Source organism: Anser cygnoides, chromosome 1, assembly GCF_040182565.1.
Source record: "Anser cygnoides isolate HZ-2024a breed goose chromosome 1, Taihu_goose_T2T_genome, whole genome shotgun sequence".
Lineage (NCBI taxonomy): Eukaryota > Metazoa > Chordata > Aves > Anseriformes > Anatidae > Anser > Anser cygnoides.
In genome coordinates, this window is record NC_089873.1 from 54,265,568 (window position 1) to 54,279,330 (window position 13,763).

Genomic DNA, 13,763 nt, shown 5'->3' on the forward strand with positions numbered 1-13,763 from the left:
CACACCACTCTGTGTGCATATATGTGTACATGACTACGTATTCAGGGAAATTAAGGTATCAAAACTCTAACTCTCTAGCTTCTACCAGTTTGGTGTGACTAACTTAAGATGTATCTTCAATTGACTATTTTAAGATGTATCTTCAACTGTTCGGGGGTGGGGAACACAGTGGAAGAGCAAAACACCTGCATCTGTCCTTAGAGTCTTTCTTAATGCTAATGTAAGTCATGCCGTGCTGTAGAAGTCTACCTACTCAAAGTAGTGATCAATAGAACTAAGCTTTGAATATATGCAAGCAGACTTAAAGTTCATTTGCAACAATGCAATGTGAAAAGCCTACTTCATGCTTTTGAAGGATTAAAAGCAATCTCAAATCACCGTTCTTTTTCGTTGTGACTTCTATTACTTGGAACGTGAAACAAAGAGGAAAGCAGATACTTAAAAAATTCTTAATCGTGGTAGATCTCAGTAGGCCAGAAAATACTGCAGTTATCAAAAGCCCTACTGTTTCTCTTTAATGGTTATCACAGATTAAACAAAATCACTTTTTGTAAAATGAGACAATTATAACTTCACAATGAACAATATCACTGCAACCCGGAGGAACTAGCAACCATGATACTATAATGAATGAATTAGCTGAGCAACAAGTGTCAGTCTTAACATTTCCAATTATATTGCCATTTGCTCAGAAAATTCACTAGGAATTCTATCATTCTGGAATTATATTTATTTCCCATTTTAGCTTATGCATAAACTTTCCTGTAAGATGGATACAATGCTTCCATTTAGAAAATTATCATCTTACTGGCACCAATACTTTTATTTTGCTTAGATAAACAACACATCAGCCGGATCTATTTTTTATTCAACTTCATAAATGCCTTTTTATGATACATTTTTTTCACCATCATATTATCCTGAAGCCTCAAATCACTCATCACTGGTAAAAGTCACAGCCTACATGGTTCCATGCTTGAGGTAATACCTTTCCAGTAAGTTCTCCCAGGTTGTGGAATACCTAAACCTATATTGTGAGTTTAAATTGCTTCCCTCATACTTAAGTAACTGAAGGAAATCTTAATTCTGATTTCAGTTTGTTTGTTTGTTTTTTTAATCTATCTTTGGTCTTCAGCTGGAAGACAAAAACAGACAGCTGCAAGAGCGTCTAGAGCTGGCTGAGCAGAAACTGCAGCAGACAATGAGGAAGGCAGAAACCTTACCTGAAGTGGAGGCTGAACTGGCTCAGAGAATTGCAGCTCTGACTAAGGTACTGCCCTGAGAAGTAGGTTCACTTCAGAAGCCCCATTGTTTAATATTGATTTGCATTGCGATTCCTCACCTCAGGGACAAAACAAAAGTTGTGTTGAGCTGATTTGAAAGCAGATGTTTCCTGATAAGTATGTGCCACAAGTTCAATATTAACCAGGAGTAATTTCAATGCCGTATTTCTAATTCTTACCATTTTGATAACAGGTAAAGTAGTTATCTGTTAGGTAGACTACACTGTACAAAGGAGTCATATATTTTCAATATATACCAGGTATATGCAACAACAATTATTTTTGTTCCAGTAAGTGCTATAAAACAAATGTTAATGGCAGATGGGATGATCTTGCAGTACATACTTACAAGGCTTGTTTTGAATGATTCTTTGTATTTGCAAAGACAAATGTGGAACTCTGAAGACCTCAAAATGTGGTTTTTTTTGTTTGTTCATTTGTTTTTTTGTGATAACAAAAAAGGTAGCTTTCTTTCAGAAAAATAAGAAGGTAAAAATAAAATTTTCAGTAACATGGCTTTCATATTTGGCCACTAATATTTTCAGGTGTGCATGTCCTTAATACTGGAGTTCGAATATTACCTGTCATAAGGACATACGATGATAATGTATATATTCTTACTATCTTAGAATCAGACAAAGAAAGTAAAATGCATTTAAGAGACTATTACATATCATTCTGATTTATCTAAGCTCTCCTTTCTCTATTGCCAAGGAATGTTTCTATCTATTTATATGCCTAGTCATTTTTATATGTAATGGATTTCTTTTTCAAATTTCATTTATAGTAAAGCCTTAAGAGCTGAGCACGTCATTAATAAACTTGATTATAAGTAATTTAGTTTAGTTTTATAAGTAATTTTTTATAAGTAATTTAGTTTCTTTTTTTTTTACGTTTTTCTTTTAATTTTATGAAGGCAAGATCATTATTCAGTAATCAAGATTTTGTGCTGTCCACTTTAGGTTTATATGAATGGGTGGGAATCTGAAAGGCACACCGAAAATGGTGGGGGGGGAAAAAAAAGAAGAAACAGCAAAAAGAGAGCTACATGAAGTACTAAACAAATATGATTGCATTTTAACAAAAACTCAGGTGTACAAAACAGCAATCCCTTGGCAACTTAATATTTTTTTCAGTTGTTTCTGGTTCAACAAATATTCAGATATTCTAATGCCATTAGTAGTTTAAAAATATTGTTTTTTTATTTTAAGATGATTTTTCCTGAATAATTTCTCCAGCAATTAGGCACCAGTAAGTATTTTGCAGTCTCAAGCATGTCTTTTCTTTCAACTGCATTTTTCCTTGAACATATACTTGAACATATATTAATGACAAATATTGTAAGAAGAAATTCCATTTGTCATGCAGAATACTCAGGGACTTCCAGTTGTTATTGTGACCATAAAGCTGCAGTATACATCCCTGTTTGTCTTCTTGCATTATTTCATGGGACGCAGTCAAAGAACTGTGAACAGAGATGATGCTCCACCCCATTGCACATTGATGTACGTTACCAAAGTTTTTGCCAAGAGAAACTCTAATGAGTCTATTCAGCTATAATGCAAGTTCATTCCATCTCTCTCTGATTACACCCAAAAAAAAAATTAAAATAAAATAAAAAAATAAAAATTATATCTTTTTGGAATACTTGCCATGAAGAAGGATGTCAGAATTTGTCCAACAGGCCATATAAGTCTATAGTTTATATGTTGTGTATGACATCTTTGCCTACTGTAGAGCTTACTAAAGTGCTGGTTTGGCAGCTTTGAAGCTTGAGGTTCAGTAATTTTCATGAATCACATAAATGTAGCTTGGAACCTGCCACTGCACCTTAATTAAGTAGTTTTGTATTGGCTAACTGGGATACTGTTATGACCTAGCTACTCAAAGAAAGTTGCAAAACGTACCTGAGGGGCTGAATAATGGTAGGTAATTTTGTCTGTGTTGAGGTTTGCTCCAGCATAAACATTGTTAGTAGTGCTCAAATTAACTGGCTTCAGACTACCTTAAGTCTGTCTACCTGAGCTATGGTCACTGCAATGTCAATGTATACTAAGTAGAGGAGTCCCCTGAATGAACTAGCTTATCTACACTGGGGGAAAAAAAAAAAAGGAAAAAAAAATCTGATTCTCCTTTCTTTTGTATTACCTCAATGAAAGTGTCTTCACTGAGATTAATGGGGTTACAATCATGTGAAAGAGGTGAGTTAAGCCTAATATATTTTACATGTTTATTAAAGGAAAATGCTACGGGATAACTGGATGACTGCTTCACTGTGGTTAAAATATAAGACCGTTTATTTACATATGGACATAAAACAGAACAAACACGTTCTGGATTTGGGTGTGATATTTTTTTCTCAAGCTTAAAATATGCATGTTACAATTCTGTATTCAATTTATTATCCTTTTTCCTCATAATAAACCTGGGTTGGGATTCAGCAAAAGAAGGATGTGGAATGAGATCCTTCTATTGTGTCAGTTTTAAAACATGAGTGTTTTTTTTGTTTGTTTTTGTTTTTTTAATATGGGCTAGTGAATGTCTTTTGCTACTTTTCCATGCCCAAACTAGTTCATAAGGAGTGAACTTCCAAAAGTTTGGACTGTACAGTGAACTCAGATAAGTACTCATAAATTTACCTAAATTATTCAAACCTTTCTTTGGCTTTGTTTTCACTGTGTTCTGCCCATTGGGTGAGCAACTGGAGGGTTAGTCAGCCTGTGGCAAACTAACCTGGAACAGCATGATCCCATGTACTGTGCTGTCCTGCCTGGCCGTCGCACTGGCATTCTGTCTGGTCATGAGAAGTAGCACAGCTCTCGGCATGAATCCCGAGGTAGAAACTGCCATGACTCATTGAACCACCTTGTACTCACTCCCACAGTATTGATCTGATTGCCTGACCTGGAGAACCGGCAGTTGGTAGTAGAAACAACCACCCTCGATTATTAACTAATCCTTTCTTTATCCTGGAAGATGTTTATTTTCCTTAGAAGGGACAGACATTGGAGCATCCAGCATCTTCAGATGGTTAGTTTGTCAAACATGGTTTCTGCTTGCATGTATTTAAGGAGGGGTGTAGTAGAGACAATCAGCATCCACCTACTTCCATTTGGTCACTTCCACCAGCAGTCACTTTCCCCTTGGGAGCTTGTGCTGCAGAGGTACCATGTCACTTCTCTGATCACAAAACAGCAGTCAGCATTTAACTCCATCCTTCCTGTGTGTGGGTTACCAGAAAGATCAGTAGTACTTCATAGCTGCATTAGGGAAGCACTGAGATGGAGGAGAGGAAATTGAAGCACCAGTTATATATACCATAATCATAGTAAAACATATTTAGCATAGTAACACATTCAGTTTATGTTAAAGGTGAAGAAAAGTGACGTGAAAGTTGGAGGCAAGCGGGTCATGATGCTTGTTTTGTGATGATGCAGGGATCTGGTTTGTATTAAGTAGGGAAAGAGCTGTAATAAATTGAAATGAGAAGGGCTGTAGATGTAAGGATGAAAAGTGGACAGAGAAGGTCTCCTGCAAGCAGTGGATATGGTTAATAAAAAAAAAAAAAAAACTCTGAGAAAAAGGGAGAAAGATAAGATGATATATTGGCTGGAGAAGGAAGTTGACTCATCTTTTGGAAATAGAGAAAATCTTGAATTGGGAGGGAAGCCCAAGAAAACTGCACATTTACAACAACTCACTGTCTTCTCAAACCACCCCTCTTCTTGTGTCTCCCCTTCCACAGAAGATTTTGTCCTTTTTGGTAAGAGGAAGAAGTGAAAGAAGCAATCTTGACAGAGCTATAAGGAAGGAGTTCCTTACTAAACATACCAGGTGTAGAACGTAGTGAGGAGGCAAAGGAGGGGCAAGGATGTGTGGATATCTAATAACCAAAAGATTGGGTATCAGGAAAAGGGGTGACTTAAGCCAACACATTTTATGTCATTATTTGTAATGGGCTAAAAGTGAGCATATAATCAGTAGTTGATAACTTTTTGAGCTGTTGTGACTCAGTCACCACGATCATCTGTTTTCACCACCAATTGCATAATAGCATAGCTCACTTCAATAATACATTATTTCATCCTTGAGTAACTCACTAATTCAAGAGATAGACAAAGGAATATGTGCCATAAGAAGCCAGTAGAAAATATGGAGACAGCAGGTGTTCAAACATCAAGGTCTCAAAACTGCGGAAATTGGCTTGTACCACTAGAAAAGTTGAGATTTGTTCCTGCAGCTCAGCATGAGGAAGAAAAAATTATAGCACCTGTATTATACAGGTGTTTTCTGCATCAATATGATTGAAATTGGATTTTTTTCAACTACGGTGCAAAGACCTAGAAAATGTGCAGTGCCAACAGTAACAGATGATGTGAAAGCAACATTTTTTTTGTGGGCGCATTAGCAGCAGGAGCATCAGCAGAGTTTTAACACGGTTAGAGAGCAATAATACAAGCTGCTTCGGTATTCCCTCAAAGCAAAATTTTCCTGTCTATTACTGGCTTATACTGGCTATTTCTTTGCTATGTCATAGCATATAAAGTGCAAAGTGAGCATTAAGACTCATGCTGGTATTTCATAGGGCTCAGACATTGTTAGTTCTTGTCCATATATTTTTAATCCAAAGATACACAATTTCACAAACCTATTTATAACTGATTGTGCTGGGTAAATGCTTTAAATGCTAATTGCTGAACACCACATCATGTGTCTTACTAATCCTCCCGTACAAAGTACTAGAAAACAGACATTTATGTCATATTTTTTTTAAAAAAAAGGGGGGGGGGGGGGGTGAGAATGTAGTGTGAGATTTGCTAAGCAAGTAACCACATAAGTACATTTTAGAAAGTTTTAAACTTAATTTACCTTTAGCAAGGCAAGTCAGAAGACACGCAGCTTCTGTTTAAGAAATTTGGAGACCGTAGTTGTCTCTTCTGTCTTGGTTCTTGCTATAGGAACATGACTAAGACAAGTGTCTCAGCCTCTGCCTCATACCTAGAACCAGTCAATATTTTTAAAGTAAACTTCTGAGTCTTTGAAAGGTTTTATTCCAGTGGGAATTTTAATATGAAGTAAAGTAACTCTAAGTATCATGAAAAAAGGTATATGTTACTGAATAAAAGGTATATCTTACTGAATTGTTAATGCAGGAAGTGATGAAATAAGCAGAATTAGATAGATACAAGAATCTTAAGAGAACATGTTTTTCTTTCAAGAACATTTTCTATGTACTATAAGAATTGTACATTCAGATATCGTAGTTCTGGAAATAATTGTACTTATCCTTTTCCAAGTAATAGTTAGGGATAATACCACAATTGTCTTATATATTGAGAAGACAATTTACACCTAAGAAATAAGCTATGGCATTGTTTAGACTCAAAATCTTATTTTTTTTTTTTTTTTAATTTGAAAAATAAATGTGAATAACATATCTATCTAGACTGGCTTCGAAAGGACTGTTTATGACAGATAGACCCACATATCAGGAGTCTTAAATCTAATTTGAACCTAGAGGTTTTAATTCGATTATCTTCGTATTTTGCATAAACCTGGAATTAAATATATAAAAGCGGTCAAGATTAGGTAACATGTTTAAAGTTTTCAGTCAGCTAATGAATCTTCTAGGTCATTTAATTTTGTAGGCTAATACCCTCAAACGCATTCTATATCTCCCTTAATGAAAGTAGTTTCAAAAGAAGTAGAATTCCTTATGCCTTCTCCATCATCAACTCAGAGCTTTGATGATTTCAAATCTTCTCCTGGCCTTAAATCTTCCTTAAGGGAAGGCATTGAACCAGTAGTGCAGTCAGGACTCAAAAAGGGGAGAAGTCTATCTCCTGTGGAGGTGAAGTTTGGTCGCTTCATGGAAGGGATAACATGACTCGTTTTTTTGTATCCTCAGGGACTGAAGATTTTTAGTCCTGTCTTCCCATTTATCCAGTTTGGGAAAGGAAGTAGCACATTAGCACTTCTGTGCTGAAACAAACTAATATTTTAAACTCAAAGATAGGATGAAGAAAATCATAAAGGGATTGTCACAGGTCCGTGTCATAACAAATTGGCAGAGTAGTTTCAGATAATGAGCAAGTCCAGATAAACAGTAGGCCTGCTTCATGATCAGAAACAATAATGGCACTTAATAAATGAGCTTAGTTACAAAGTATACTGACTTCCACTTAAATTTTGCAAGTATCTGAGTTTTGTGAATATATGCAATTTCAAAGGAATGTTAGTGATCTTCAAAGTTATGATTTATTATTATTTATAAAAAGCAGGATTTTTTAAAGAATGTCTTTGTATCAAAAACTGCAGTTTATATAACTCAAGATCATCATTTTCTATCTGATCTTTTGGTCCTGATAATACTACTAAGTTTAAGTTATGTATAATTTCAAGTTACAATGTACAGCTGGAATTACGTTGGTATCTATTCCTAATTATTCTGACAAATCATCAGTAGACTGAAGGCTCTGAAAAAATAGTTTCACTAAAACATATAGTTGTAGAATTATTTATTGCTCATATTAAAGTTTGCTTATCTAAAGATGGAGTTCAGAATCTCTTTTTGAGAGGGTAAACTTGAGAGAGTGAAATACTCAGCATTTGACGGTCACAAGCTCATAATTCAATTTCATCAGTAGCACTGTCTATACGCCTTATGCATATTCCTATTTCCATAGCAACAAATCTAGTATAGCATTTCTTTTTTTTTTCATTTTGAATGATAACACAGGCTTGTTTGATATGACAATAACATGAATATTCATGTTCTGCAACATGTTCTGTTGGCCTAATTAAGGTCGACTTCTGTCAGAAGTAGTAATGAATCTTTGGATGGATTACCATTTCTATATTCAGTAATGACTTTTCATTCCTATTAATGAATTTTTATTTATAGGTTCTTCTTTTATCTGATGACCTTGATCTTGCAAAGGGATCCACCAGGGTGGATCCTTTCAAAGGGATGAAAACCATATCGTTTGTTTGGATAGAAGGGCTTACATAGCGTATTCTAAAACGGAATACTGAGTCTTGGCTTTTTCTCTTCTGACGTTCTTTCTGTTTCCTAGAAATTAGGGAATGTACCACATAACATTGCACAGTTCTGTAATTGACCAATCCATTAATTAGTATTTATGCATTGTTTTCATTCCTAGAAAATGATAGAAGAATTATAAAGGACTTTCTGACATTGGCCTCTCAGAGTCCTATTCTGGTGTTTGGTTTGCCATAATTCCAAAAAACATTAGATTAGACAGTATTGCTTTGAATTCACTCTATAGTAATATGTCATCAGCCAGCCATCACTAACCTTGGACTTTCATGTGTAGATTGATAGCTTTTTAGCATTCCATTATTTTTCAGTTTCTCCATATCAATTGCATCATATCCACCAAGTATCAGTGTAGTTTATTCCACCTAAAAATCTGTCAGTTAAAACTATTAAATTTTCAGTCACACTTTTCTTTTAAGCATTCTGTGCTGTGTTCTGTTCAGTGTCAGTGTCTTTAGTTCTGATTTTTCAATTTTGTCCCTCTCCTTTTCCTTGACTTGTTAGTCTGATCCAACCTCTTCTACCTCATCTGATGATTATCAATATATTATGGAAGCTAAACTACAAGAAATGATCTCCATACGTAGGAAGGTAGTCCTACTGGACTTTACTTTCTATTGCTAAATAGAATCCATTTGATTTGTTTTCATTTTTTTAACTTATTTTATTATTTTTTTTATTGATAATCAACCATCGTGCAGTTCAGTGCTTCAGGAGCTTACAATTTTACGATGGCAGGTTTGTGTTCAAACCATGCACAGTCTGCATGTTACATTTGGCTGATTTCATTGCTCATAAATAACTCCAATGTTTTGCTGATGCTTGGATGTAACAGGCATTTGTAGCTGACACATTTCAAGCAATGCTGTTCAGCTGCCTGTTTAAATAGTTTCTTTTCTGAAAACTAAGTTTGCAGTTAGTAGTAGCTTGCTTTATGTTTTGTTTAAACTTTACTGAGATAAAGACATACAAAGCCATTTAAATTACAGAATGAGTCTTTCTATTTTTTACAGGCAGAAGAAAGACATGGAAACATTGAAGAACGTATGAGACACTTAGAAGCTCAGCTTGAAGAGAAGAATCAGGAACTTCAAAGGGTACGTGTATTGCAGAAAACTTCTGTGTGCTTCTCCTCTTTTAATTTGTCAATACAGTACTACTTATGCACTCCAGCATACAAATCGATCTACTGGTAAATGTTTTATTTATAGCGGTGATGGCAGCATCTTCCCATTTTATTCAACTGCCTTAATAAACTAGTTTACACCCACTCACAGCTTTCAAAGTACTCTGTTGAAACAAAAATTAATGTGCATTAGTTAATAACTGTAATCAATTTCATGTAGCATTTCTTTAAATGTGTTCAGCTACCATAAGATCTTTACTTTTTAATGGTACAAGACTGTGCTGGTTAATTTTGGACCTTACAAATCTGTCTTTTCTATTCTATGTTAAAGGCAAGGCAAAGAGAAAAAATGAATGAGGAGCATAACAAAAGATTATCGGATACTGTAGACAGACTTTTGACAGAATCCAATGAGCGTCTGCAGCTACACTTAAAAGAGAGAATGGCAGCACTTGAAGAAAAGGTACTGTACAAAGGGCAGAATAAAGTTCAGCTCACTAAAGATTCTCCTGTACGAAACATATTCTACTTTTATCCAGACGGAGGTATCATACTAATTTTGTATACAGTAAATATGACTGCAAATAAAGTCTAATTTATACATTCAACCCCTAGTTTGTGTATGAGCTCAAGAGTCTTTCCATGACTACTCTAAACTGGACATTCTGGGTATTATGAGTCCCTGTTTTGTCAACAGGGAGCCTGATGAAGAGCTGGTAAAAGACGGGCCACAATGCATTACAAGGCAATGAAAGAAAGGGGATTACAACCGAGGAGTGGCCAGGTCTCAGATGTGCTGTCATTCCTGAATTTTAGCTTACTGATTTTACCTCACTTCCTCTGTAAAGAATAACATGCTGTCACCACAGAAGAAAGAGGGAATGTTATTTACAGATATTTTGTGATGTGCTAGCTCTCTGTGAGACCTAACTAGCCTGTAAAATTTAAATTGTGAGATCTTTTTATTTAGTCTCCTTAATCCCTCCCTCTTCTACTGATTCACCTTTAGTTTGATCCAAGGGAATCTTTCAGTATCTTCACTTCAGAGTCTTTCACACGATATACTTCGGGTTTATATCATGGAAACAAAATATCATAACAAAGCAAGAAATAGGCCTGCCAAAAGAAGTGGGCAAAATAGCTGTGTAAGCATGTGACAGTTGCTCAGTTCAAGAAAACGACAAACTTTTTGCTGTTCTTGAAAAAACATGTTCATACATGTTTGGGTAATTTAAGATGTCTTAAATTTAATATATACTCAAATTGAAGCTGTAAATGATTTTAATTTTACAGTCCAGTGAAGCTCATTTCTTACTTAAATTTGCTATCTTGTGTATAGAGGTTACATGTATATGGCAATATCTGATATTTAACATTTCTCTGATTTTTCTTCTCTTTTGTCTTTATTCATTTTGTTTATAGAATGTTTTGATTCAGGAATCTGAAAGTTTCCGGAAAAATCTGGAAGAATCTTTACATGACAAGGTACTATAAATAACGTGATTTTATCCGTTTTTATCAAAATTTATTTTTTTTTTTCTTTTGACATATGGTATATTTACTTATACAAATATCATGTTAAATTTTCCTGGTATTAAAGATAATTCCTTTAATCACTAAGATGTCTTTACTAACCAATGAAGGTCCCTAACAAGTCTTCTGAGCTATGTTTATAGCTGAAATCCTAGCCTCGGGAAGTCAACACTAAAATTCATACTGATTTTACTGGCTCTGTAATTTTTGTTCTACCAGTTTTAATTCTGAAAGGAAAAAAAAGTCTTGTTTAACAGGAATTATATAACTGGTTACACTTTCATAGTTAAGAATGTAATTTCTTGTTTTGATGCAATTCTTCTTAACAGATGCATTGGCATTATGCTAAACATAACTGAAAATGGGCTTTCTTAGTTCATTGCAAATTAACACCTAATACTCTTTAGTGAATCAGTCAAATTAATTATAAATATTATTCCATTTCCAAATGTTAAGATTTTGTTTTGAAGTAATACTTGCCTTGAAGGCAGTAAGATACACAAATACAGTATCTGTCTTCACATTCACAGGAGTGTTTTTATAGCATATTAAATCTACTTAAAAGAATTTTTAAAGCATAGCTTCATTTAATACTAAAATAAATATGAAATTCAGTATCTAAAAAAAACTACTTTGAGAAAAATAACAAAAGAAATATCTATTCAAATCATTTGTCATTTTCATCTACATTCAGATAACTTTGTAGAAGGGCAGAGAAATATCCAAATTAAAGTCCCAAAAAGAATCTTGTGAAATTGGTTGGGTTCTTGGCTGCTGCAGACTTTTTGTGAATCTAAGCAAGAAATTTGGGACTTACTTTAATGGAATCTAAGCTACAGCAACTCCTCTAGTACGGCTACTACTGTACAATAATGGTGCTATTGCATGATGTAGTTTGTTCACTGCCATTTGGATTGCTCATTTGTAATTATGCCCCAGCAGCTGCTCTACTTGCCTGCATTGATGTAGTCTTTCCACTGCCATTTGTTTTGTCTTTGCGAATTATAAGAGTGATTTTGATGAGGAACTTTCTGCAGGAGAGGGGAAGGAAGTGCAAAAGACTTCTGCAAAATAAGACTTGTAGGTGTTATCGTGACATTCACGACATTGCCCTTACGTTCTTCACTATTGCCACGTACTTCCTCTCTTATTACAGATGTCTCGAATGTGATTCAACTGTAGCAAAATCAGGATCATACTTCACCACCAAGTTACATGACAAAAAAGACATTTCTAAAGCTCTGTCAAATGAAACAAAAGTTTCTAACACAGAATCTAAATTTGAATTATGAATACCTTTTTTTACTCTTGTTGTCTTTTAACCTGGCAGGCAGCTAAGCACCACACAGCCATTCACTCACTCCCCCACAGAGGGACAGGGGAGAGAACTGGGAAAAAAGTAAAGCTCATGGGTTGACATAAAGACAGCTTAGTAGGACAGTATGAACCTGTCCTGTCATCACTTCTAGATAATGGAAAAATGGTAGGGAAACCTGTACAATCTCCTCTTCATGCATATGTCATATTAGCAATAAAGAGACTTGAATGAGTTCAGTGGTATTTCTTATTATACTCAGTGTTACATTCAGTGTAATTTATCTTACTTGTTTAGCTTTGTAAGGTTAATATCTCAGAAAGTTAAAAGTACTTTGGATCACAAGTATATCTTACTTTTCTGATTTCCAGGAAAGACTTGCAGAAGAAATTGAGAAACTGAGATCTGAACTGGATCAAATGAAATTGAGGGCTGGTTCTTTAATTGAACCCACATTGTCAAGGTAATATTTAACAACAAAAGTTTCCTCCCTTTGAATTGAAAGAGAACATGAGCATAAGTGTCAAGCCTTTACAACAAGAATGCATTCAAACCACATATAATCATGTATTTCTTTAAAAATATAGGATCTGTGGAATGATTATTACTGTCACTTTTCACTTTTTTCATAGGTAACTGGGGCTTTATAGCAATGAGAATACACTGAAATATTACTGCGATTAAGGAAAGTCTTTGACATTATGGAATGTTTTTAAAAGCATAGCCAAATACCCATTTTCTCTCAGGATTCTGTAATAACAAAGTTGTAACCATCATTGTTAATACTAAAGCTGCTCAGTATATCTAAGGCCATATTTATTTATTCTATCAATTAGACCTAACATTTCATTATTATTATTAGCAAGAAGTAGCACAGCTTTGCCTAATGTATAGGAAAAGATCACAAAACTTGAACTAAAGATTAAGGCAATATGTTGTGACATAGTAAAAAAGTGTTCTGACAGTAAGAGTGTTGTGACAGGGCACTGAACATTGTCTCTTTGTGGTGGAAAAGCAATATGGAAACAATAGTGAGATATGTACTGTAGAAACTGTACTAACAGCTGAAATTAATTTATTATTCTAGAAAGGCAGCCCTTCTTGCCTAAATGTATCCCTAAACCTCAACTTTGTGTTATCATTTGGAATAATATTTTTCACAAAATCATAGACTATCCTGAGTTGGAAAGGACCACAAGGATCATCAAGTCCAGCTCCTGGCTCCACACAGCTGGAGTACTATCTCATTTCTAATACACTTCCCCCTGTCTGGAACAGGGAAGTTTCAGCATTAAATACTTATTCTTCTCAGTCCATATTTAGTTCTATATTTGCAGGAGTTTGTTCTTTCAGAATAATAATAATAAAGCTGGGCAGCAGATAAATATCTGCTGCCAGAGATGAACCTGGGTTGTTTCTTATTATCTACCAACTTGCTGCACAAGT

The 13,763-nt window shown here is 34.8% G+C and overlaps 1 protein-coding gene across 16 annotated transcripts in view; it reads left to right on the forward strand.

Moving 5' to 3' along the window:
• PPFIA2 (PTPRF interacting protein alpha 2) overlaps nt 1-13,763 on the forward strand; it is a 348,861-nt gene that overhangs the window by 280,768 nt on the left and 54,330 nt on the right. For 12 of the 16 annotated variants that reach the window (XR_010830989.1, XM_066995740.1, XM_066995699.1 and 9 more), the window contains 6 exons: nt 1,136-1,270; nt 8,848-8,934; nt 9,357-9,440; nt 9,801-9,932; nt 10,892-10,954; nt 12,689-12,780. Coding sequence is in view for 15 of the 16 variants with exons in the window: in XM_066995740.1 (XP_066851841.1) it covers nt 1,136-1,270; nt 8,848-8,934; nt 9,357-9,440; nt 9,801-9,932; nt 10,892-10,954; nt 12,689-12,780 (593 nt within the window). In the remaining variant the exon portion in view is untranslated. The remainder of the gene's footprint in view (nt 1-1,135; nt 1,271-8,847; nt 8,935-9,356; nt 9,441-9,800; nt 9,933-10,891; nt 10,955-12,688; nt 12,781-13,763) is intronic. The other 4 variants (XM_066995725.1, XM_048061251.2, XM_066995719.1 and 1 more) reach the window with 1 other exon arrangement.